Consider the following 27,523-nt stretch of genomic DNA (forward strand, 5'->3'; position numbering starts at 1 on the left):
CATAAAAAAATGGGTGTTTCATCCCCGCTTACTCTACACGTAAACAATGCAAAGTCTCGGACCATACTTTTTATTATTATTATTATTATTATTATTATTATTATTATTATTATTATTATTATTATTATTATTATTATTATTTGCTAAGATTTCAAAGAGGTAATTTGGAAAATAGATAGGAGATTGAAGATTTCCATTTTTAAAAATTAGGTTCAAATGTTCCATGTCATACAGAAACGGCATTTTACTCCCTACTATACACGATTAAACTTGAGTCGGATTTCAAGTGTAGTATAAAATTTGATGAAAACGTGGGTTGGATCAGACAAGGCATTTAAAAGAAACGGATCTCTATTAAGAACTTGAACTCACATATACAGACCCATCGCAATGAATTCATATCTGAAGTTTGAATATTTGCTATCTGCATCGCTGCTACTTCCTTATATCATCCTCTATCTTTTTCTAATATTTGTTTCTAATCATTGTGTAGTTATTGTTTAAAATTGAGACGCAAGAAAGTATTCTAGGCATTAACCACTGAACAATGAATAAATAGAATGTTTTTAAGCAACAGGTTAAAAAAATGTGTAAGGTAAAATAGGTGAGGATGAGTAAGAAATAAAAGTTAGGAAAGATGTATTCATCGATTAAGAGAAGTAAAAGTTCAGATATGAAATCAAGGCCACAAAATAGAGGAGCAAATATGTAGCATTCAGATGATCACGAACGCCCTTTGAGGAAGATTTGGGATATTACAGTAGAATTAAAGATATAAACCAATACATATGTATATTCATTATAAAATATAAGCTATAAAGTCTGAATATCTAGGGTGGCGCACGAAGTGATCCGGAATTTTGTTTTAATATATTTTCAGAAAGCATCGAGTGGCAATTAGTTATCCTCTACAGTCTGAAGATAATGAACTTCAGCACATATTCAATATGTCCATCTTTTTCACTCCTCTCCAAAAAATGGAAATGTTACTTTTTTCCACTAACGGCAATACATGTTCTCAATAATCTCAGTCCATGCTTCAATACATTTTCATTTCATCGCATGTGTGTGTCGAATGCTTTTTCTTAAGAAATCCCCAAAGAAAGAAGCCGAAGAAAGTCAAATCAGGTCTGTCTTGGAGCTTTAATCATCCACAATGGAACAGTTTCGGAAACGATTTGAAGTAACTCGTTCTCCGAATGCTTCATGCAAGAAATTAAGACAACTTGCTACATGTAAGGCCTCGTCCTGTCTTGTATCATCCATTATGTATGGAAGGACAAGGATTTTGCATGAAAGTGTGGGATGAAGACGAAGCTGTAACAAAACGTTTTCAGATATCGCATTGGTCAGTAATTGAACGTCTTCTCAAAAAGGAAGGTCTAATCAGGTCATGGCTTAATACATACTGCAATAGCTGTACTATGTGATATTTTCGTGGCACATTTTTGCAGTTTTTGGTGCCCAAAAGCTAACACTTCGTTCACAGTACCATAAAGGTAAAAGTGGGCCTCATCCGAGAACCACGTGTTGTTCAAAACTTCGTTCTTTCTACTAGCTTATTCATAAAATGCTAATCTCTCTTTGTTTCTGTCGATGAGTTTAACAACAAAGTCCCGTTTTCATATTTGTTGCACTGGACGCCTAAATACTGTATCTCAAATGTTACAGAAAGTTTCCAGGGCTCCTTTGTACTGCTGTATTGGTAGGGTCGACGTTCTCTGGAGACCGAATAATGACAGGCAAAGGACGCTTGACATTTAACACTGATCTCTCCCTTTTTGAACTTTTCGTACAGTGTATGCATTGCTTTATCATATGGACCTTACATTATCTTGAAATGAGGACAAAACCATCTTTGCGTTTGCACAACACTTTTTGCTTCATGGAAAAGTAACACTGAGAGTGCTGCTGAATAGAAAAATTTCCCCGGTCTTCCGTTTGTGTTTCACTGATTCTACGGAGTACTACTTCATCATGGAAGATAAATGGAAACATGTATTAACTTCTCAAGGACCACATATTTTACACGCATACTAAAACTTTTACTTATAAAACTCGAGAAATTACTTTAACACCAAATCCCGGATCATTTCCTGCACCGCTTTGTATGTGAAAGGAATACAGTAATGCATGCGTTTTCCTGCTTAGATTTACATTTTCACTACAGTAGCAAATGATGCGCATACAATCACATTCACACATAAAGTCTTCTACCCAACTAACCGTTGCAGAATATAGAATCCTGCATGCCTTGCTCATTTGCTATTCATAGTGGAGTGTTAAATTAGTTCACGTACTTCAAAACATGCTATTTTTGGTGTTGCTATAGCACTTAATTGCTATTCTAGATAACAATTAGAAACACTTCCACATATACGTATAACGGGCATTGTCTTAGGGAATTTAAGGTATCCATTAATCTTTAATACAAACATCTTTTAATGAATAAAACTCAAATTTTACATCACAAACGGTTTATTGATTCTAGCAATAGGCCTACAATATATGACAAAACTTTTGAACAGGGGGACATAAATCTTCTCTTTATTTTAAAAGTGAAGTTCATGTAGAAGATCAGTTTCTTGCATTCACGCATGTTTCACTTCCAAACTAACTACTATACTAGTTCATTTGTATATATTTCAATAAAGGCATAAACGATTCTGTTACGCACTGTTGGGGCATTATAAAAAATCTCTGAAGCTGCATGAACATTTCCTCTATACTTTGTTAATATTTTACCTGATTTAGATTAAAACAGGGTGGAACATTTCTTCTTCTACATTGAGCTCAGAATTGGTGAATGTCCTTATAAATCATTCGTTGTGTGGAAGACATTGTCCCAAACGTCCACTTTTGTCTCTGAAAATAAAGACATGTTAGTTACTGTACACGACAAAATCTTGGATTACTCATGTGTGTATACATATGAAGAATGGAGTGAGCCTGTGTGCAAATCAACTTAGAAAACATTTTAATAATAATAAAATAGTTCAATTTAATATGTTGATTAAGTTTGTTTATCTGTTTGTCAATTTGTATGAGTGTTATTCAGCAACTTACTCAAAGCTACATTACCGGATATCATTGACTAAAAAGTATAAGTAATTGAAATTTAATATATATATATATATATATATATATATATATATATATATATATATATATATATATATATATAACTTTATCTGTTTCACATACTATTGAAAGATATTTTCACTATGACATGATCATCAATAACTTACATATATTTGAGTTAAATCTCTACTTTGGTACGTTAACTTAAGAATAAGGTAAAGGGAACTGCACGCAGTCATACACAACATTCCTAAAAGCAATACAACTCGATAGGAACACTATGAAGAGCGATTGAATACTAACGGAACACGACTGAGAAACATAGTGGACGCAAGCATTAAACAGTATCTAATAAACATAACTTACTGGATGTTGTGCCCCCCATGAACATTGAATTATGTTTGTTATGTGCTCATTTAGAATTTATTTTTTTTTATTTGTAGTTAAACAGTTGAGAGCATTGTGGAGAGATGAAATAAGAGGAGTGTGGCCAAAGGATCGGGTACTGTTCATAGAATCATATCACAAAATAGATTTTCAGTATCACAGGATCAGTTTTGCTGAAGAGAGGTGGTGGACATCTCAGTTAACTACCTTTGCTTGTGAACTAAACATGCGCACGGGTAGATAACAGAGTATCAATTGACTATAGTACAAAAACAGACTGCTCACCCAATTACTAGCACGCTATCAGAGCTTCCTCGTGGCTAAGCGGTTAGCGTACGCGCCTTTGGTGTGGTAGACCCGGGTTCAATTCCCAGTGGGAACTCATATGGTTTGGATACCACGTTAAACTTTAGGCTCACGTATCACATAGTTTTGCTGCTAAAAGGGATGATAAACTTAAAATCAAATAAAATCAAACCAGCACGCTGTCCTATTCACATGGATTCATCCTAGATGTTGTTTTCAATAGCATAAAACTGGTCTGAGCGTGGACATTCGATAAAGAAATTTTAAAATACAGTACTATTTATTTACGAAAGTCGATTAATATTATTCTACTATTCTAGGCTTCAATTAATCTGACATCAACTAGGGACAGTAATTTCCGCGCAATAGGTAGATGGCGACTTCACTGTTATTGTACGTTGGTTTCCAAAACTTAAACATAATGCGAGAAATTGCATGTAAGGGCCGAGAAGAGTATCGCTAGCAAGGAAAATGAAACTACTCACAAACAATACACGAACGGCAAGTGTTGTTTGTGAGACTCATTTAGCTAACTAGGAATGCAATGGATATACCCGATTGCAATGAAATGAGCTGAGCGAGCTTAAACTACGTAATCAGGAAGCGTTTTTCGGTGATTATTCCTCGATGGTACATCGGATTTTTGATTTCGACCTATGTTGTCACTCAGCACGACATACTCTATCAGCGTGCTAAATTTTGTTGAGATCGGCCAAACGGTCTAGGAGTAAGCGTTTTTCGGTGATTATTCCTCGATGGTACATCGGATTTTTGATTTCGACCTATGTTCTCACTCAGCACGACATACTCTATCAGCGTGCTAAGTTTGGTTGAGATCGGCCAAACGGTCTAGGAGGAGTTCGCGGACAACCAAACAGCTAACCCGAGTATAAGAGCTTCGCTTCGCTCAGCTCAACCATGGTAAGCGTTATCCTGACCCAATAAAGAAAGATATCGAACACTAATGTTTGAAACCGAAATGTGCGAATTCTGAGTAGATCTGTTTCAGTGAGTGGAGGGTATTGCCGAGTTGAATGGAGCAATAGGCAGTAGGAATATGGCTCAAAGACATCATTTGGATGCGTTTGCCAAGGACAGCTCAAAGACATCATCGGGCGCTTGGAACAAGGTGGCACACATAACAAGGCGGAACAAGAGAACAGCACAACCCAACAATGTACCACAAAGTTCAGGTTGTGGAAACAGTTTATCGACACAGGAAAGGTAATCCATGGGCCTGATGGAGGCCATCCATGTGTGACAACTCAACAAAATGACCGATATTTGTCCGTACTGCGTGTCACAAGTGTACCTTGACTTCAAGACAAGTGTCAGCGGAGCTTGCAACTATTTCAGAGGTAACAGTGTCGCCCCAAACTGTGTACTGAATACTGAGTGCCAGTATCCTGTATACCCACAACTACCAACATGTGTTGCACCGTGGTTCCACTGCTTGTAGCACACAAAAGAGCACTTTACAATAGTATCGAGAGCATCCCCAGCGGACTCGCAATGAATGGACTCGCATATCGTTCACAGATAAATCCCGATCGAGTTCCCAGGACAATATCTAGCGCACATTTATCTGACGTGAACAAGGAAACCGGTTTCTATCCCATGAACATTACGGAAAAAGTTCCGTATGGTAATAGTGGCGTACTGATCTGCAAGCATTATGGTGGTAGTCATACGGACCTGAACATCTTCGATTTAGGATCTATCACTGCTTAGTGGTACAGGGATGAGTTTCTGCAAGGATATATACAATTTTCTGAGGCGCAATCTATCCAGAGTTTCTGCTCATGGATTACAATGCCGGCCCTCATCGTATCAACCTGGTGAAACACTGTTTAGAGACGAAAGACATCCAACGTAACGAGTGTCAATGCGATCTTCCGACCTAAATCCGATTGAACGTGATTGAGTTACACTAGGAATATGTGTTGGAGTCCGACTATTGTCTTCAGTACACACGGGGAGTTCTGTACTTCTCTTAATGAGAAGTGTAATCAAGAACTCCTCAACAACCTAATTTTCAGCAGAAAGCGTAGGTGACAGACATGTGTGAAAATTTGGAATGACCATATCCCGTATTAACCTGTTTCCGGTGCCAGCACTGCATGTTACAGCGTTTTGTAGTATGTGAGATTTGGGCCATTTTTTGTGTTTGCGTTGTATTACCCCCTGCTACCATAGTTCTTGCAAATATGGTCTGTTCTGTGTAGTGTGTGTGTGGTGTGTTGATATGGCAATATGGTGGTTCCCTCTTGGGCGATTTGTTTACGTTCTTTGTGCTCTATTTTCTCAAACAGTCATTATGCTTAAGTTGTGCATGTGCTTTGCAAAACATACAGAGTTTTAGACACCGGAACGAGGGTACTGTCATTGCCAAGCATTACTCTGATACAATTCTTAACCATGTTTATCTAGTTAAGGACACCATTGGCCCTTGGTTACAATTTATGGGTGGTAATACTACGCTAGTTTAGTACAACTATGTATGAACTACTTTAGAGGAGGGACAACCAGTGAATAAATTAACGGTTCTCCTGCCTAAATTCCGTAGAACGACATCTTACAAATGACGATAGCGGTGACGGAAGATTAGGTAACATAACTTAAGCCTATTAACATCACAACATATATGATGGAAAGACAGCGCAAATCATATATATTTTTTATCATCCTCTTGTTTGAGAATCTTTTCTTCCTAGCAGTGGTGTTACCGGAGGAATTAACAACACTTTGACTTATATTCTAATGTGACGTTCCATGCCTTCAAGTCATCATTTCAGTAGGTAATAAGATTCTTAACTACCTATAACTTAGGTCCATACCATTGACGTTTGACTACATACAGACGAAAACATGGCAGCTCCTTTAGATTAAACAAATGCAATTTTAGTTGTAAAATTGTTTGACCACCTGCATAACCTCAAAAAGTTCGATATGTATTCTTCTCATTAAACATAATATTATAATAGAATATGCATTTTCATAGGAACATTCACGTAAAGAAATATTATTACAGCTTCCTACAAAGCACATGAAGAAAACATCATGTTAATTATTTATTTCTCTGATATCATGATTGATACCTATATAATCATGATTGATTTTGCGAGAAATATTTAAAATAATAATAATGAAAAGAACAAGAAATTCTACTGTGGAAAATCAGTCAAAAATGTCTTAAAACTATTATCAGCGTTTTTCTATTGTTGTTCGCACTATAGCACTATTTGTTTCAATTTATGATAGAATATTAATCAAAGGATAGCACGTAAATAATGCTGACATCATAAGTTTAATTTTAAATATATGTAAAACGAACAAGGTATATTTTTTACACAAAAAAATATGTCTTTGTAAAGTTAAGTAGGTTTCTTAATTATGTAAGTTGACTGATTTCGTACAAAGAGTTGTTCCTCACAGGAGTGAATTCAGAAAACTGCTAACATAACGAAACTCATAATGCACATGAAGTTTTAATTTATTACTAATGTTATTATTATTATTATTATTATTATTATTATTATTATTATTATTATTATTATTATTATTATTATTATTATTATTATTATTATTATTATTTAATATCATCAATATCACAATATATATATACACTTTGGAGGTGGAAGTTCACCTGTGATAAAATTATCCCCTGGAGGTGGGGTGATGTACTTCGAAAACTTAGAGGATTTGAAAACTTTTTCGTACCTTTACGCACAGCTGACGAGTTGTACTACTTTTGTGAACGTAGATTCTTTTTCCTTTTAGACTGCCATTGTTTATCATTGTTGTCATCAATAAAAGGCACCCACACTTGGTCCATTCTTTAGATAATTTCAGTTTTTAAGATTTGTGTTCACTTAAATACCCGACACTCCTACAAACTGAACACCCAAGTGTTCAGTTAAGAATAACTAACGATTTTTTTAAAAATTTCTACAATCACTAATTTTCTTTTTCTTTCGTCCAGTTGAGAAACTTTATTCTTTACTACTCTCACCTGCACCCAAATTACTAATGTTACCTACACTTGGACCATCACTTTTGTCTCTTGCAATAGTATCACTGGAATCTAACTTACTAACTAATTCTATGGCCTATGGAAATCGGAGGTTGAATGCCGCGTTCACAATAACTCTCCATTGACTTCTGTTCTTAGCCAACTGGATCTAGTTTCTACTTTGTATTCATATATCTGTAAGATCCACCTTAATATTTTCCTAACATCTGCGCTTAGGTCTTCCTAACGGTCATTTTTCGATTGGATTTCCAGTTAAAATTTTGAAAGCGTTCATATTTTCTTCCATTCTGACTACATGACCTGCCCACCTAAGCCTCCTAGACTTGATGAGCCTAACAATTTGGTAAACGATATAAATTACATAGTTCTTCATTAACAAGTTTCTGCCATTCCCAATTCCCGTTCCTCTTATGTCCGAATATTCGCCTCAGGAATACTTTCAGGACGCCTCAGGAGTCTGAGTTCTTCGCAACCATGCAGCACAATAGCCATAATTATCGTTTTATATATTTTAAGCGTCAAATTCCTAAACAAAATTCGCGAAGACAAAAGATTTTGAACTAAATAACAACACGAATTCCCTGCTTTAGTCGAGATTTAATTTCTTCGTGAATATGGTTTTGGTGTGTTAATATTGATCCTAGATACTTGAAAGTATCCACTTTGTCGAAAGTATTATTTGATATTTTATCGTATCCGTAATTTGCAGTATACCTATTACGATCCCGGTGAATTTCCATGTACTTAGTTTTCTCTGCATTTACTTCTAAACCTATGTCTCTGCAAGCGTTTAGTAAAAACCTCTACATTTATTTCTATATTTCTCCTATCATCCCTATCAGAGTGACATCATAAGCATACACCATAACCTGGTAAATACCATTCAGCTCTAGAACCTGGTTGCTGTCTTTGATTTTTCCTTGTAGCGTACTCCAGAACAAAGTTGAATAATAATAAATAACAAAGTTGAAATGTGCCGCACCTCTTTGTTTCAGACCATCCTCGACGTGAAAGCTTAGTTTCCTTAGTGATGTGCCTTAGTTTAGAATTCATTTAAACTCGTCCTAATTAACCTAACTAGCGTTTTCGATATTCAAAATCTACAAGAATGTTGTACAATGTTTCCCTCCTAACTGAGTCGTAGGCTATTAAACAATCGATGCACCGGAGTATTGAATTTCCATTTCTTTTCGATTATTGTCGAACGGTAAATATCTGGTTGATATTTGATCGATTTCGTCTGAATCTGCACTAATAATCTCCAACAATTTCATCTGCGTAAGAAGTCAATCTTGCTAACAGAATGTTTGAGAGATCATTGTAATCTGGTGGTCTTAAGTCACTCTCATTACAATCATTATGATCTAATTTATCTTTTTTTTTTTTTAATGGAACACTTGTCTAATGTATTCATTTGCTCAGTTTTTGACAGTTTATGCTTTCGTTTTTTTTTTAAAACAAATTACTCAATAGCATTCACTATCTGTGCTCTCTAGATCCCTTCCAGTGTTTTCTGTCATATTGAATAAGTTCGCTGTTAGAAACGGTAGTGATTATTTCATTCTGGTATTTAATATCCATATGAACAAGGTTAATATACCGGTATAGAATTTTTGTTTCTAAAAGCGTCAGTGTGAAAATTAATGGAATAAAGAAATGATGGTATTGCACACCAGCCCATTTCGAGTACCCTGTATGATAAATCAAAGTAAAATAGAGAGAAAAATGACAGTTTTAAAAGTACTAATTTTCCCATTCTACAGATTGCCTAAGGCAGTAGTTCTCAAGCTAATTTCTATCATGACCCTCATTTTATCACATCCTCTTTCCAGCGTCCTCGTTATAATTTCTGGTTTGTAAAAAGGTTGTGTGGGAGTTTTGATATACCTATTGCTGAGATCTCACGACATCCATCTATTTCTATAATAGTAGAATCCATTTCTTGTATATATTGGAGGCACTAACTTCCCTAAAAGCGAATGGATTAAAATCAAATTAGGTCAGCTTTTCATATTACAAATATCGAATCTGGTCCGTCATGCTGTTTCAAAATGGAGGCCGTTTGAAAATTTTAAAACGTCATAACTCCCTTAATTTTGGGTCATATGATAAAAAAAATAAAGTGATTTGTAATTTTGGTTTAAAAAAAACTTGGACAGCTGTTAAAAATGTTATTAAATATTTTAAGTTTGGAGGGGCCACCACTTTGAGTTACCTCATATTGTTGTGAATTTGGTGCATTGTTGTGTATGTGTTCACTATCACCAAAAACAGTTAAAAGCAACTTGTTTATATTTAAAATTTAAGAAAGAAATAAAGTCCCACACCAGGAACCTTCATCGTGGCCAGCGTGCTGGAAAAAATACTTTTCGCTCATACACATATGTGTACAATTCTGCTAAGAGAGCTCTTTCGTGCTAAGCGGTTGACGTACGCGTCTTAGGTGTGGAAGACCCGGGTTCGATTCACGGTGGGAGCTCATGTGGTTCGGATTCCACGTTAATAATTAGGTCCACGTGTCATATAGTCTCGCTGCTGAACGGGAATTTAAACTCAAAATCAACTTAACAATTGCGCAAAGAACAACAAAGGATCCTTAACAAAAGCAATCTCTTTCATTGCAGACAGAATAATTTGTCCGTTGTTGATTTATCAAAAAACTTAACACAACTATTTGGAACAAAAGTAACACACGTATCTCATTACCTTTCAATTTTAATTGTGTTTTAGTATGCAGGTTTTGTTATATTTGTATTTTTCTTGTATTTCAATATGCAGTTCTCATTATTTTCATATCGTACCTCTTTCGTTTAAATTGATTTTTAAACAAGTTTGCACCTGTAGAAAATGTTTAGTAGACCTATTTTTTGTTGTTGGTCTTAACAGTATGTATAAACATAAAAATATACCTATCAGAAGAAAATTCAAAATAATATTTTCCGGCATTAGATTCTAATTATATTCATCTCTTCCGCGTATTTTCGTGACCCCATGAAACCCTCTCGCTAACCCCACTAGGGGTCGCGAATCCCCAGGTTGAGAAACCCAGGCCTAAGGTAATATCTGATTGTTAATGTGTCCACGTGGAACTCTTTATTAAGTACTGGATCCGTAGTGCCATTAAGAAATGTGAAATTCATATTGCGAAGCCCACGAAATGAACTTATATTTTTATGACACAAACATAAATTAATTTCACACAAGTTCTAATTCCTTAACTCCTATACTAGCCAAATTATGCAAGTATCCAGTTTATTTTTCATTTTTTTAAAGTTATAAACCGAACACTACTTTTATTTCCCCATTTTAATGTAAAACAAGGGGACATGTTATGAACTCCTTACCACAGAGCTTGAAACAACAGGACATAAAATGAAGTACTAGTAAAATTTCGTGTTTTCACTAACTATGTAATTTCCGAAAAGTAAGATGTGGTCTTGCACTTCGAAAGCCCATTGAGGAGCTTTATTTCCATATGATAAAAATGACTCCTTCCTGTTTTACCTAGTCTTCGGAAAAAGATATATATGGAAATAGTCAGGAAGAACATTTAAATTAAGATTGGCTCTACTTTCTCTGATATTGCAACAATGCCAACAGGATAACACAAAAATCTTTTTTGGAGGTCTTTGCTGTTCTCCATTTCTATAAATGATTTACCTGAGTTAACTGATGACATTATTATATTGATGCATTCAGACTGTATTAAACTGTATAATGCTATCGAACATTGACATAGAATGTCCCTGCATTGTATAGGTGTACTGAATTAGGTTAATGAAAATAGAATTTCTATTAATGCAAATAAGAGAAAAAGCAATACCATATACGAGGGTAACAAAATACGTGATGGCCAAATGTATATATCGAGTAAATCTAAAAATGTAGAAATGTAAAAGATTTAGGAGTAATATTTTACGAAAGCTTTTGGTTGTTGAACATGCAAAGGTAGGAATTAGAGATTGCACGAAAATTTGGGTTTCTATTAACCAAGTACAAGAATTTTAATAAAATTGACATTCATATTTCATTGTAGGAAACTGTGCAAATCCGAAATTAAAATATTCACGCTCAGTTTGAAACTTTGTATTTGAAGTTCATTCTCAGAAACTAGAACGAATAGAAATGCATTTATTAAATACTTATATTTTAAAACCACATACAATTTTATCATTTACAACAACAGGCAACAGGCAACGGGCAATAATTTTAACACTTGAATTACAAAAAATAAATGCGTCTTACGTGATAGTACATTATTGTAATACAACATTTTGAAAACAATAAATTGTCCACAGTGGTAGAGTGTTCACCTCTGGTGCTTGGGGTCCCGGGTTCGATCCCAGCCCCCGCCAAGTGAACTTTGTGGTGGACAAACACCGTGCTCGTGGGTTTTCTCGGGGTTCTCCCGCTTCCACCCACTTTCTTCATTCCACCATTTCACTCATCTCTCATCATCACCGTCTCCTTTAGCCTAACCGGCATATCCGTGGGACGTAAAACTCAAATATTTCATTTCATTTTTTCAATAAATTGTCCAGCACTTGTGTGGCTGAAACCTGTTTATTAAAGATTCAACAAAATATTACATCAAGTTGATAGGTATAGTAGGTCTGTTATAGATGTGTATAATTAAAAAAAATCAAGAAACTGAAAAAAATGACGTTACAATAATTGCACTTTCCTGTATTTAAATGAATGAACAACACGAACGAATGAATGTGATAATCGATCAATAAGTAAATTGTAATTGATTCGAAGCTGTAACAAGTCAGTGAAAATTTTATTTATTTTTTCTTTAGGTATTTATACATTTGAATGTACTAATATCTGAATTTGACAAAGTACTGAATTGACCTATCTCTGTTCTTAATACTGCAAATGAAATTTCTTCTTCTTCTTCTTCTTCTTCTTCTTATTATTATTATTATTATTATTATTGAAAATGAGAGTCCTATTAATTTAGTAGTACTTTTGAGGGGAAAAGTAGCATTACTCATGTTTTTTTTAATAGTAATTATCTGAAACTACTACAACACCTAGGAGAAAAATATCCTGTATTTTCCAGCGAACTTCATTTCGCAAAAGCATTCTATAAAATATGTACTATGAACATGCCTGGAACTGAATAAATTATTGAAACAAAATGCTTACTTTTCCTCCTTTTTCTAAAATTCAGATATTGAAGCTAATTTGTTTTTATTTTCTACAAATTATGAAACAGAGTTTTATAGTTTTCCATCTGAAATGGTGTATTGAAGTTTAATAGATAGTGCCGAATGGTGTCCAACACCAATTTTCACTCAATCGCAAAAGTCACAATTTCCTTTTCTTTGTAGTGTAGGAAACCCGTAAATTAGTGTCATACAACTAAGAGAAGACAAAATCTAGCAGACCATCATTGGGATACGGGAAAAAGGGACCTTTGTGTTTGTATAGAGAAAAGATACGAAATTGCAAAATTATTAATTTTATTTAATTTTAAAGAAGTATTAAACTTTATTATTACCATGCAACATTGACTGCTTTTAAAACTAGCTTAACACAGCATGCTAATGGATATTTCCGAATACATTGATCTAAATATAAGAGGACCTAACTAGCTCATTGTGACTTAGCCGGTTAATATCGCAGAAACAAAATTGAATTCTGGGATATAATCTTTTGAGCTAATTCACTCTAGCTAGGAACGTTATTACCCTCGTTCCTCAGATTTTGTTTCATACTATCTTCCTATATTCTCGATCTGCTTAATCGTACTTTCCCCATCGGTTTTTCAACCAACTTAGTGTATGTATTGTATACATTTCATGATTGGTACATTTTCTGCCATCTTAATACATTTTTGATCTAATTACTCGTAACACATCTAGTAATATTATTATATTTTAGAGTTTTAGGTTGTATAACTTTCTCCTGCCATTAGTTCGCCTATTTTTCCACTTGTTTCTTTTAGACTTTGGCACTGAACACCTTCAGCTTGAGTTCTTTTCTGCGACTTAACGTCGAACTTTGTCATCCATGCACTCTAACGTTAGGTATAAACGAATATGCCCTCCCCCCCAAAAAAAAACAGCTAGTATCATGCTCTCATCCTGACAATATTCGTGCAGTATAGACTTTAGGACCTTATCTTGTGTTGCTTCTTTTGAATGTGGACGTTAAGATTTAATTGAAGCAAGAGAAAAAGAGAGAACATTTGTCTTAAGCGTAGTATATATATATATATATATATATATATTTTAGATTAACAACTTCACACACATAATGAACAATGCTTTGAGGGCTATAAAGATGCCTCAACTAATGTAATATGTATTGTTACAATAGCAACGAATAGGAAATATTTGATTAACTTCGAAATTGTTTTTTATGAGTAGGTATGCATTATGCACCACCTCTATAATCACAGAGCCGACGGAAGGTAAAAACTACTACCAAACAAATGCTTTCACACAAAGGAACAAATATATTTGTAGGGATATTTTGATTATTGAAACCGAGGCAAGCTATTCATGTGCACGGAATCTAAGAATATCGACTGAATACCCTTTATTCAGTTTTCTTGTTTTAAGAATATCAAGTTCCCAGCTGCTATGATGTAAATTATATTACATAGATAGACATTAGCAGCGTGTATTCTTCCAAAAATTCATTAGCCCAGTCCTGAAAGACCACATCTCTTATGGTACCAATGGAACTCAGCTGGATGAGAACGATTTTATTGGCGATGTGGGTATTAAACTTGACACTAAACTAACATTTTATCTACATGTGAAATACTCAATTTCCGAATCGTATAAATATCTTGGTTTTATTACAAGAAACCTATGATTGACATTTCTGCAATCAAAATGTTATATTACAAATTTTTACATAGTAAATTAGAATATGTTTGTGAAATCTGGAGACTTTATTTTTAAATTTACATTGACGATATAGAACATATTCAATATACATAAATTTCATATTTGCATTTTAAGAAATACGACAAATAGTTAAAATAAATAGGATATCATATTCTGCTATGTTGTGGGAGTTTTCTATTCGTATGTTAATTATCCTAGATTGTCTGCTCAAAATATGTTATTGCATAAAAATTATTAGTTATTTTGTTTGATACTTTATGCAATATGTCAAACTAAATGTAAAATGTGTTACTTAAGATCACATATACCATTCGTGCAAGCAGATCAAATATTGTTCAAGAACAACACTCTCCAGCAATTACATTATTTAATCCTTACAATCAATTAGTTGCTAAAGGAATGAAGATTGATTTTCTTTCCCTTGTGTTCAATATGTATCTATAATCCACAATTATTACAAGCATAATATTATTTGATTCAGATTATTTTTACAATTATTTTATTTTTATATGTAATCCTTAATTTGAAGAATTTAATATATAATCACGTGGTTTATACACTACGTTATTCTCGTATTAAATTTAAAGTCATTCTTGTATCTCCACCATTACCTCATCATTTTTTCAGGTAGTTATACATCATTTGTAGTATCTATATTTATATTTTTTATTTAGTGTGTTTCTAGTATTATTTCATTCTATTGCAATTTATCATATGTGTACATGCTATTTTCCACTAGACAAATGGAGCATATAACTCTGTCAAGGACACTGAAATAACAATAAAATATAAACCTCAGTTTACTTTATTTAATCGCGAAGCATTTCTGCGTCCAATTGACGTTTCTTTGAAGCTACTTTTCTAAATGATGGTTTTAGTTATATTGATCAAATTTAAAATGATGTTAGGGATCATGATGTAAATAATCTCAGATGAGATCATTGTAATAGGCCTTGTCCTTAGGGAATAATAACCCAAAAATTTTACCGTGCGTTACAATTGATTTATCCAAAGCTCTTAGAGATGGAATGATCAAACTTGATATATTAATGTTGGATATGGTAACTATTAGTCCCAAAGAAGATGGTTATGATCCATTGCATCCTTGAGGAATGATGAATGGAAAACCTTTAACCCTACAGCAGTTTCTTCCCGATTAAACTAGTCCTAGACAGCTTCGGGTATATTGACTATTCTCCGCTTGTTTATAGTGATTATGGAATATGCTGTTTTTAAGTAAGATGATTACCATCGATCATACCTTTACAAGATATTGATCGAAATACTGCCGCCATTCCCACTGGTTTAGTGGCTAACACACTCGTGTCTTTGATGGGCTGGGTCTTAAGTTCGTTTGCCGGTGGAAAAAACCTTGAAATTTAGACGCTTTATGGTGGCTCGAGTTCCACCTTGAAAACTATAGGTCCACGTTTCAGGTGGCTTACACTGACTCGAGTGCTCAATTGTTACTCATTTGAGAGCGTACATCTTACACAAGTGCTCTTGTTGCTATTCCCAACGAGTGAGTAGCAAAACGCGTACCAAGTCATGCTAAACACTTCTGAAAATATAGCATCATTGGTCTTTTAAACGTTAAAATAGCAACTAGGTATACAAATTACAAAACATATAAAGCTATTTTAAATTTGTTATTGCATTTGCATCAGATATGTATATTTTCTCCAAACTATGCTCCAACCCTTCCAAATATTTATTTATGCTATGTACTATCTAGTACAAATTGTCGTTTCTTTTTTTTTTTTTTTTGGTGCCCATTTTAAGAACAATAATTAGACACATCATCTGAATGTCTTTCAGATCTCGATCTAACTATCGTTAAATTTTAAACTTTCGAGCTCAAGTACACAACATTAAAGTTCTCATGCGAAAATAATAGGGCCACATCAGATTCTCACTCAAATTTAGGCCGATCCAAAACTTTTGGCCGGCAGAGTACATGAATAAAAATGTGTCTGATTTAAGTCAGTGAACAGTCCTAAGATAGAATTGGTTGCCAAACAAAATAACTTACCAAAAGCAATGTTGAAGTTTATCACTGACATAAAGAACTTACACATTAACACACGAAGGAAGTTCATTATAATAACACAATAAGTAACTTCTAAATCATAAAATACATTTGAAAACACAAACCATGAAAATTGCAATTTTTAAATAGGAAATAAAAGTAGAAAGGCAGGTATAGAAATAATAAAATATAATTGATAAATTTTCAAATATATAACCTATTATAATGCTAATGCTATTATTGGAGGTTGTCAAAATAATTGAAATACCTGTAGAAACTGTAATTTCTCTCAATAATACGAAGTGGAGCAGCGTTAGCCTGCAAAACAGCTTTGTTATTGTCTTTGAAGGAAGACATATAAGTAGCAAATGATTTCCAGAGGAACACCACACAATTCCTCATACAGTGCAGCACTCAGTTTGGTAGTGAGAATGGAGAAGGATATCTATTCCCGAGTCTGACATCAAGAACTGACCACAAGTGTTCAGTTGGTCATGATGGTTGGAGATCCGAGAATTAGGTAGGCCAGGGGAGGGGTTGTAATTCCTAACGATGTTCATGAGACTGCACTTCAAGAGCTCGCATAATAGCAAGAGTCTTTGGACGAAATTTTCAAGTATATAACCTTAGAAATCCAAATTTGTATAGAATCCGGACTTTACACTTATGTTGGCTTATGTGCATACTGTACAATAAAGAACAGGGTTAAATTGTTAAATTTTTCGCCTTTAAAATAGAAAACCTGGGTCTGAGCAGCTGGAGGAAACAAATGCGGGTGGATGCAATGCTAAATTGTAGGTTCAGTCTCGTAGAAATGGACGTTATACTCAAAACGAAACGTTGTCCTTGTCAAAGGATTGAAATACTAACACAACCTGCAAAGATGAAGGTATATTTTCTTTACATTTATTCTATTATTTTTTTTATTAAATACAGAAAGAGAATAAAGCAAGAAATTCTGGGTAAGGAAATCACATCCACTTAATCAAGTTTAATGCCCATAAAATAATTTTACACAAGTTCTCGCAGAAAAAAAGATGGAAAAGCATCCATAAGAATAAACTCGAAAATAGAGCCTGTTTGATTGATGTGGCACATATCAATATGGCACATATCAATATCATTAAAATGATTTAAAGCTTAGTAAAAAGTGAACTCCAATAATTTTGTTTGACAAATTAAACTTTTTGGTAGAGGTATTGATTGATATGATTTTCAATCAGTTTTCCAACAGAAATTTAGATCTCTTAATTTCAAGATACCAAAAAAGTCAATAAGACTCGTCGCCGCGTGGAGCTACTGTGAAGAATGTTCAATTTGTCACTCTATTCACGAAATTACCATCCTGTGCCACATCGAACATGACCCGTGGTTGATTCTCGATGGCTCAATGCAATAGTACATTGATTGTTGCGTAATGTAGTGACTGGAAGGTCGCAAAATGGGTTGTGGCGAAGGGGGAGCAACGGACAAACAGCAAGTCCTGTTGACGGAGGAAATGCTCGTCGCACACCCAAACCTGCAACTTGCATGTGCCATTGGTTTTCGTATTTATTGACTGGCCCAGAAGATTTTCTCCGGGGAAGGAAATATCAATACACTAAGGATGAAAAGTAGTATTGATAAAAATACTGGGAATCTACATTGAACACATAGAAGATATGGCGCCAGGGATAATTTGATCACTGGCCACACCCTGAAATCATCACTGCCAGTAGTACATGAGGTACCTCTTCCGAAACATGAGACAGGGAGGACCAGAATTTAATCCCATTTTTAGTTTCAGAAAGCTCGAAGATTGGTTTGGATACTACCAGATTGTGATCAAACCATGGAACATGGTACCTAATTGTATCGGGACGCCTCCCGGCTCCTGACACTATTGGATGAAATAAGCTTTTCTCAAACGATCTTGTGCTGACATTGAATATACATGTAATCTCCTACTCGCTAGTAGAGTTTCTTCCACTAGTACGTACACCTGATTTCCAATACAGATAATAATCCAACATCGCTCTACCATATCGCTACCGATGACTTATCATGGTGATTTAAGTACAGTTCACAAATGAAGTGTCAATCTGCAAACTGGAAGTTATCCATATCCTCACGACGGGAACATTATAGTCAGAACAGGTCCAAAGAAAAATGTATATTGTAAGAGTTCCACGACACCATAGGAATCATGCACAAATAAATCCCGATAGAGCGACAATCGCCAAGGAAACGTGTAAATTTTGTATCATGTACGAGAATCAATTAAGTGGAAGTGATCTACGAACGAACAACAATTGACTTCCTTCTCATGATAACACTCCAGGTTATTACTCTGTTTTGCTCAATATGATCATGAAAAACATAAAACGACATTCCTGCAGCACCTTGCACACTCTCCGCCATCGTCCATGCGATTTTTTTTAAATGCTGGGTTGTATGAAACAATGGACATTTGCAATCGAAGGAGGAGATTATCGGCGCAAGGCAGAAGCCCTGTGGTTGGTTCTATTCCATAAATTCAAGAAGTTTCCATAAATTGTTCAGCTGCTATATGGGCGCTGGTAGCACTGCATTGTATCTCAAGGCCATTACTTAGAAAATTGATGCATATAAGAGAGGAGCTCGGAAAATACATTGTCTTATTCTTAGAAGTTATTAACCCTAGTGATATTATAAAACAATTTCTTGACCATTTTTGATAATCTTTTTATGATTATCAATAGCTGTAAAGGTTGTCAAGACTTTCACGCCCAGAAAAATAGTTGTCAATCTTTCCATCATGCTGTGTAAAACATCTAATATTATTAATAATAATAATATAAAATTTAAAATGCAAAATTGAGCTGAGTGACTTTACTAGCAACATGCAAGTAACACTTAATCTGTAATTAACTAATGTTAAGGCACCATAGGTATCACTGCCCTTCATTTTCAAGGACACAGCATAGACAATTAGCTGATCATGAAAGAGCTAATAGGTCTTTTCTCTATACTCTTCTGAGGTGCACAAACCCGTTTCATGAATTTCACCATCTTCTGAGTTTTTGACAGCACATTTGAAAGAATAATATATTTTGACATTTAGTCCGTAGAATATGCCTTTTTAGTTTCTCAAATTCTGAAATGAACACTGCTCTAAACACTATTAATTTATCCAAAACAAGATATAAACGCAAAAGGATGTATCTGTTCAAAATTAGTCTTGAACGTTATCACCTGTATTAAGGTATCTAATGAGAAATAACTGATGCGAAGAAATCAAATATAATACAGATTCCAACGTTAAAGATATGGACATTTTTCGGGCAACATAACGCAAAATCCCTTAAGATCCCGTAAAATTCTTCCTCTTGATGACATCTAGCACCGTGTAAATTTGATAAATTGTTTTAGGACAGAAAACACAAAAACAAACTGTAAAGAGCTTTGTTCGCTTACCTCTCTAACAATAGTAGGCTAGATAATATAAGAATTAATTCTTGCTAATATCATTCGATAGGAAAACGACTGTGATTAGCATGGCAATAGGAAGTTTCTTAACTGGCTTTATCTGTTTCTTGAGTTCTATTATATGATTTCGTATAGTGGAAACAATTTTAATAATATAATAATTTGATTCAGTGTTGCCAATCCATAGATACAAGGAAGTGCAATTTAAAAATAAAAAAACACTCTTGTAGGATAAATCAGCATAGCTTTTATCAGCTTTATTTCTACTTCTTCAATTATGAAATTTAAAATACTAATAAACTGTGCTGAGAGTAACTTCAAAAGGTGTATTGTTATGTTATAAAATATTAGCCGAGTTATTATTCATGAATCCACTTTCTAGTAGATTTTAACCAAACTAAGCTTTTACCAAGAATCAACGTCGTATACATGATTAATCACGTTTTATTTTCTTGAAGTAATTAGTATCTTTAATTTACATTTGGGAGTGTAAAAAAGACCACTGTATTATACCTACCATGTTCATATTAATACAGTACTTACTATACTCATATATTTGAATCAACATTTCCACCTAGATAGTTAAGTTTCATTATGGTAGTTTAACTATCTTAAGTAAACGTCATATTCATATATAAATTGCTTTACACTCCTACAGAAGATTGGAAATAGTTAAAGTTAGGTAGTTTTACTGCAAGGACAAAAATGTCTCTGGAAGAAGCAGACTAGACTTTAAAATTAAAGAAGGGAAGCCCTTCTTATTTCAGGAACCTGAAAATGGAAACGGAGCATCGTTGATAATTTATTTTTCAGTAGATCTCTAGAAGATTTTCTAGATGGATGTCGAAGATTCATAACGAATACAAGTGGATTATAAACAAAGTTAAATATGGATTTTTTATTAGAGGTGTTTCCCTGCAAATATTGATCGATCATTCTTTGATCATCATTTATCAATATTCACTCGAAACTCTTCATAATCGGTAGTCTACATTTACCTTTTTTCACTTGTTATACATATAGGGTCAAGTAGGGTAATTGTGAAACGAAAAAAATACTTTAGAGTGTACAGCAAAAACTGCTTGGGTTAGAAACATGAAAAATATCATCATATACATTACACAAACATCTTTGAAAATAACTCAGGTGATTTTCGTTATCGCATTTAGTTTTCCTGCAAAATGGAAACACGTGTTTCGAAATAGCCTCTGCATTTGGGACAATTTTGAAACACCAATGGGGTTATTGTGAAACACCCACATAACTTGGAGGATTGAAGACTCTAAAGAATACTGAGCGCTATAATAAAATGATTTGGGTGTAATGTTTCACTTGACAAAAATTTGGTGTAATTATGTCTGATAGTTATTCGGTTATTCCTTATGGAATACTAAATGAATAATAACTAGTATTTCTGGTACTAACTTTATCAGTAATTACTTTGTAAGTAATGATGAAGAGCAGGTTTGGAGTTAAGAAAAGCTACTTTTATATTCTGCCTTCACCAAAAATTCCTTTGTTTCCATGAAGAGCTGCATATCATGTAGAAAATGTCAATTGTAAAATGTCATGCCGTTTTCGTGATTGAACATGATCCGATTAAACGCGGAATAACAAGAAAGAAGATGAACAGCTTGTTCTGAGCAATAAACGTAGACCCAGACTTTTGTTGTATAAAATAAAAAGTTTCAAGATTATAATGTTCCCATTGGAGTACCTACAAACAGTTCCAGCTTTTACACTTCAAACACATCAACAATCTTTTCAAAACAGTACTTATATCTATCACCAGACACTACCGTTGCGGTAGTAGGCAAAATGAAAACAAAATCCGACTTTAATGAATGAAACGTCAGTTTCGACTGATTTAAAAGTTTTCTTGTTCACATCTGATTTAAGGCCCATAAATTCAAATTCATGATGATATACTGTTTCTTAATACTGTCACAATATAACTACTTAGGTATATGTGGTAATATTTCGGCGACCTCCTTTAAAATTTTCAAGAACAATGTATCCTGGTAAAATGCACTCTCTTTCAGGATCCTCTATTTCGACGGAATCGTCAGGTTGTGGATCATCCAAAGAATCATCATCAGAAGATGCTGTCAGGCAAGCAAGCACTCTTTAGCAAAATACAATAAGACATTCTTCGCCGATACTCGAAGAGTCACGAGCCTTCTATTGTTTATTCTTGGATGCTCTACAACATAGTGGCACTGAAACATCACCATTAGCATTCAGTCCTTCATATATTTAAATGTTACCACGTTTAGTAGTAGCCCCACAAAGTGTTTCATAATAGCCCCTTGACTTTTGACCCATGTTGCCCCTCATCATGCATCATTTCACACATTACTTCCAGGAGCGGATCCAGGACGGACTTCTGGGGGGCAGTGGGTTGTAATACTGCTCCTTAGAGCTACTTTTAAGAGCTCCAAACTCTGGGATGGGTTTTATTTATATATATAAAATAAGAAAGTTCCCTCTTCTGGGGGGTGGGGGGGGCGATCGCCCCGATCGCCCCTGGATCCGCCACTGTTACTTACATAGTCTGAAAAGCCCAAAACGTCCTGTACAAGAATATATATTTACTTAATTAGCGAGGTATTTGGTATACGAGATATAAGAAAATAAAAAAATAAAAGTTTTTTCGTTGAAAAATGGATGCTTTCAAATTATATTTTTTTCTCTCAAAACTGTCGTTCTTCACATATTTGAGATATCTGCGACAGCTATAGCAAAAAAAAAAAAAAAAAAAAAAAAAAACTGTCTTCGCATATATTTTTGAGACTTCAAAGTCACAGAATTCTAAAAAAACAGGGGTGTTTCACAATAGCCGCACTTTTTTCTGTTTCAGAATTACCCCACCTTGACCCTAGTATGCTGAATATATGTTTAATATCAAAAATGGATGTGACAGGTAGATAAAAGTGTTGTTGCTTTCTTTAACTAATTTGAGGGACTCATTTATTAAATTATGCGTGTTGTAACATTGAAAGTAATAGCATATACGAATTATTTTCTCTTTCCTAGTTAGATTTCAACTCTTTCTTAGTAAATTCCTAAGATATGGTGAATATACTTGACAATTATTTTTTAATATCTTCATTCTATGAAAAACAAAAAAACAAAAATCATTGAATTAAGTAAAAATATATTGGACAAATACTAGTTACTTTATTTTTTACTATTTTCAATGTTAAAGTATATTGATCAAAATGTACGTATAGTTAAAAATTCATATGCCTAACATCGAAATTTGTAGATTTACGGACGATCATATATATAATTTTACGCTGCATATGGACATGGTAATTATGTAACTGTGACTGCATCTATTGCCCTGAACTAAGTCATCACTAGTAATTAACACCAATATGTCTGTCACAACACTCTTTTAAATTATAGTTAAGTGCCAGCTTTGTACATAATTTCCGTATACAGATAGCACCATTTTCAGATAAGATTCCATTTCTTGATGAATAACAGCACTAATCGGATAGAACGCCATCGCTCTTGCATTAAAATATCCTACAACTTTGTGTGATTTTATTGTCTATTCCTATTTATTACGAATTAATAAAGTTACTAATACCTTGTTTGGTTTACCTTTGAAACCTCTTCACTGTAGCACAGCATGAAATTAAAGTCTGCTGCACATTTCAAAGTAAGAGCCCTTTGCTTTCAAAACACACTCACCTGTATCTAAAAAAAGAGTGCAACACTGAATGGAACGTTATGGACATATGGACAGAGATTCTTTCTTTTTTTAATAAAATTTATTTTATAAATATCACATTTTATTACTAGTAGATATAAGCCTTCCTGAGTTTATATCGAAAGTCAAGAAATAAACTATATAAATATAACGTTTCTTGTACATGACGGAGACCTGCTTAAAGTGGATTGTTATTGTTTTGTAATAATAAGAGTTATTTCTAATTAGTTTTCATATTGTGCTGCGTGTGAAAGGTAAGAAAGCGTAAAGAGCAATTTATATCTCTCCAATTTGTAATTTATATTTAGAAGTTTATTTTCCTCAGTTCATTCTTAGTAGCCTACATTCACCACTTTAAGCAAGTTACATGCAAGACTCTTTTAGATATGGAAAACATAAATTATTTCTTACTAAAGGCATGGTTATAATCTTTTTTGTAATTTTACTAAATAATATTTCATAATTATAATAATTCCATCTGTTATTGTTTATGTGTGTCCGGTAACACTTAAAATGTGATTGAGTGATGACTAAGGTGTGACTAATGCCGAAAGCAACAGGAATCCAAAACATCTCAATGTAACAGTTCATTTAAGCACAACCAGCTACTCAATTTGCATCTTAAAGCCAAACTTACAAATTTTCATCATAAAGAAAGCAAATTATTTTCGTAATGAGAGATAGGGAACTAATAGAGAATTTAATGCTTCACTCTGTATTTGTGTAACAGTAATGGATTTTGAGAATATTCATATAAAACTCAAATACTTCAGAATATTTAAGGAATATCATATATATGTACATCCTTCTTCAAAAAATCTGACTCCACTCCTTTTTGAAATATCTGGTATTATTGTCCATATGCAGAAGTAAACGAAACAAGTGTAAATCTTCTTTCCATATACGGACCTATATATTTCGTCCAACTACTAAATTATTTTTGGAACGGTTCTGTGAATATGACATCCGACTACAGCTGGTATGAATTGCAATATTTTGGTACATCAGATCATGTAATCAGTAGTAAATAACTTTCTTTCTGGGAAATTTCTGGTTTGAATGCTGAAAGATGGTTGAATTGAGTAATGTTTTACTCTGATCTACCTATGCTTAAATAAAATAAAATAAAATACTACCTCTCGAAAATTCGGCTACACAAAAGTTGTAGAGCTCTGAATGAATGGCCATTTTGTGGCTTTATTCGGATATTTCTGCAAACGAGCGTTCTCGGTTTTGACTTTTTTAGTGAAAGAAAATGTTTCGCGAAGAAAAATCCTATCGGAATGATTATTTGGAAAGACTTACAGGATAATTTGTCCCATGACATATATTCTAGAGTAAAACTTAAAGAGTACATTGCGAATAAAAAGGAGCGTTCCAATTACTTGGTGTTATGACGGTTAAGTGTCGATGTTAAGTTCAATCAGATGAACTTCTATAGAGTATATTCGTTTACTCCCATTTTGTCATTCATCGTCAACAGTTTACGCATTCAGCTTCCATTTTCTTCTGTCCTCGACATTTTTCTTTGTTTCCAATTTCTCTCATAAACTTGTAAGTGATTCCGGTTCCTTTCTCCCCTTTATTCTTACCAGACCTTTTCATTTGAGCACCTCAGTTGCTAAACATTTTCTTACTAAACAATGGCATATCCAGTTTTACTTTCTCCTATGAATGACTCTCTGTTTTGTCTTCGTTTCTTCATCAACCCTTTCCAGTGCTTCTTAATGCTTAACTATGTCATTCCAATAAATTTTGTCCATCTTTCTCCATGCCTATATCTCGAGCTTCCTCCTTTCCTCTAGCTTCCTCCTTTCCTGAATGTCAAGGTCTCTCAAAGCATTTTAAGAACGTTTTCTTAAAGACTTCGTTCAATGACCCTATCAACAATCTATTTTGCCTAGAAAACGCTTCCATAGTCAATGCGATCCTAGTTCATTTTATCCAAGCAATACAAGTCACTTCTCGCTACGCTTCTAACAGGGATGTACGCAAAAGGTGGGTCCTGGGGGGTCCCGATCCTCTGAAATTGCGACTTATAGGTCCTGATCCTCTGAAATTGTAAACGTAGTGTAATTTCAGAGGTTATTTTACAATTTTTAATATAATTTATCCCCACATTAAAGCTTTGGACACCATAAGAAATACAATCCTACGTACGTGCCGAACTTCCAAGATATTTAAACTAGTCTCTCTGTTCTACTTTTCTTACTTGAAAGGGCTACTCTATCTTGTTTGTTTTTTACCATTCCATCGCACATCGCCTAGTCTTCTTCCTGTTGATTTTCACTACAAACTTGTTGCATGATCTGTGCAACATTCTTAGTATTCATGATTTTCTCACTTTCTACTAAAACTACCACAGCATCAGCAAATATAATGCATTTAATCTTCCTCTCTCCATTAGAAATATATTGTTTCCTTTTAAAGTAGCCCATAATTTTAATTATTAAGTCAATTTATTCATCAATTGCTACTTTTCTACTAGATATATCTTGAAAACAAACAGTATATGTATGAAACATGTAAAAAAAAAAGAAAAAAAAGAAAAAAAATAAGTGTCGTTTCACAGTGTGAATCTAAGCCTTCCAATCTATGCGAATTCAATACTCAAACTTGAAGAAGTGCATCTATATCTACTGGTTGCAATAGGTTAAAAGATCAAAGATAGAACCTGTTCCTCGGACGCTGAATCCATATCAAAAATTCATTACTCGTTATCCCTTATTGTTTTTGTTCTATGGCGAAAAAAGGCTGAAACCAAATATCGTTTATTTCAACCATTGCTATTTGAATATAGGTCTAAGGGAAGAGATAGAACCTATTCTTGGGACACTGAATCGATTGCAAAAAGTCACTTCTTGCTATCTATTACCATTTTCGTACTGTGGAGATAAACGTTGAAACCGGAAATGGGTAACTTCAACCACTTGAATAGATTATTAATGGAGCAAATGAAACCTATTCTTGGGAAGCTGAAAAGACCGCATCTTGATAGCATTTACCATTATATTACTCACCATCTATTTATCTTTCTGGAGATGAATATTAATTACAAAACTCCAATAACTATTACATTCTACTGCCATAATGTTTTGTTAAATAATACATGTCCCTCCAAGGAAACCATGGTGTAGCAAGAAAAGCAACAACTCGTTTTGTTCTATTCAAAATTTGCATTTAGCGCCTTTCAATATAATTTAATCCAAGAATTTGCTACATTGTCACCATGTGTACGTAGAGTTGAAATTTTGCGCTTCCAAATTAGAAATACTTATTTAGGGTATTGCTATGCAGAAGATACGAAAGCTCATTTTTACACTTCATACTCATATGATGTGTTTCCTTGTCATTAAACATTACCAAGACATATATTTCTAACCCAAATTGCAATCAAAAATTTATATAAAATCATATTGAATATTATACTTCACTTCTGGTGCTAAAATCTATAACTTATTAACATCCTCTATAACAGCTACTTATCTTTTACATATAATTTATTCTTATCTGTTTGTACTTCGAACTGTCTGTAGCACTTGCTGTAGAGCTCACTCGACGCAACGGGAATTCAATCAGTGGTGGTCGCATGTGAATATTCTTGAACAATGGAATCGATTAAAGCTCTGAGACACTAAAAGGCGATTTAT

General features: G+C 34.0%; 1 protein-coding gene across 2 annotated transcripts in view; it reads right to left on the reverse strand.

The window, feature by feature from the left end:
* Nucleotides 1-2,460: 2,460 nt before the first annotated feature.
* Nucleotides 2,461-27,523, reverse strand: part of LOC145688474 (uncharacterized) — a 306,168-nt gene continuing 281,105 nt past the window's right edge. Inside the window, exons 6-7 of one of the 2 annotated variants that reach the window (XM_081762755.1) lie at nucleotides 23,765-23,860; nucleotides 2,461-2,865 (exon numbers count right to left, since the gene is read on the reverse strand). In XM_081762755.1, coding sequence (XP_081618881.1) covers nucleotides 23,799-23,860 — 62 coding nt within the window. In that variant the 3' untranslated portion in view covers nucleotides 2,461-2,865; nucleotides 23,765-23,798. The remainder of the gene's footprint in view (nucleotides 2,866-23,764; nucleotides 23,861-27,523) is intronic. The other variant, XM_081762757.1, reaches the window with a different exon arrangement.

Source organism: Thermobia domestica, chromosome 6, assembly GCF_964235325.1.
Source record: "Thermobia domestica chromosome 6, izTheDome1.hap1.1, whole genome shotgun sequence".
In the NCBI taxonomy this organism is placed as follows: Eukaryota; Metazoa; Arthropoda; class Insecta; order Zygentoma; family Lepismatidae; genus Thermobia; species Thermobia domestica.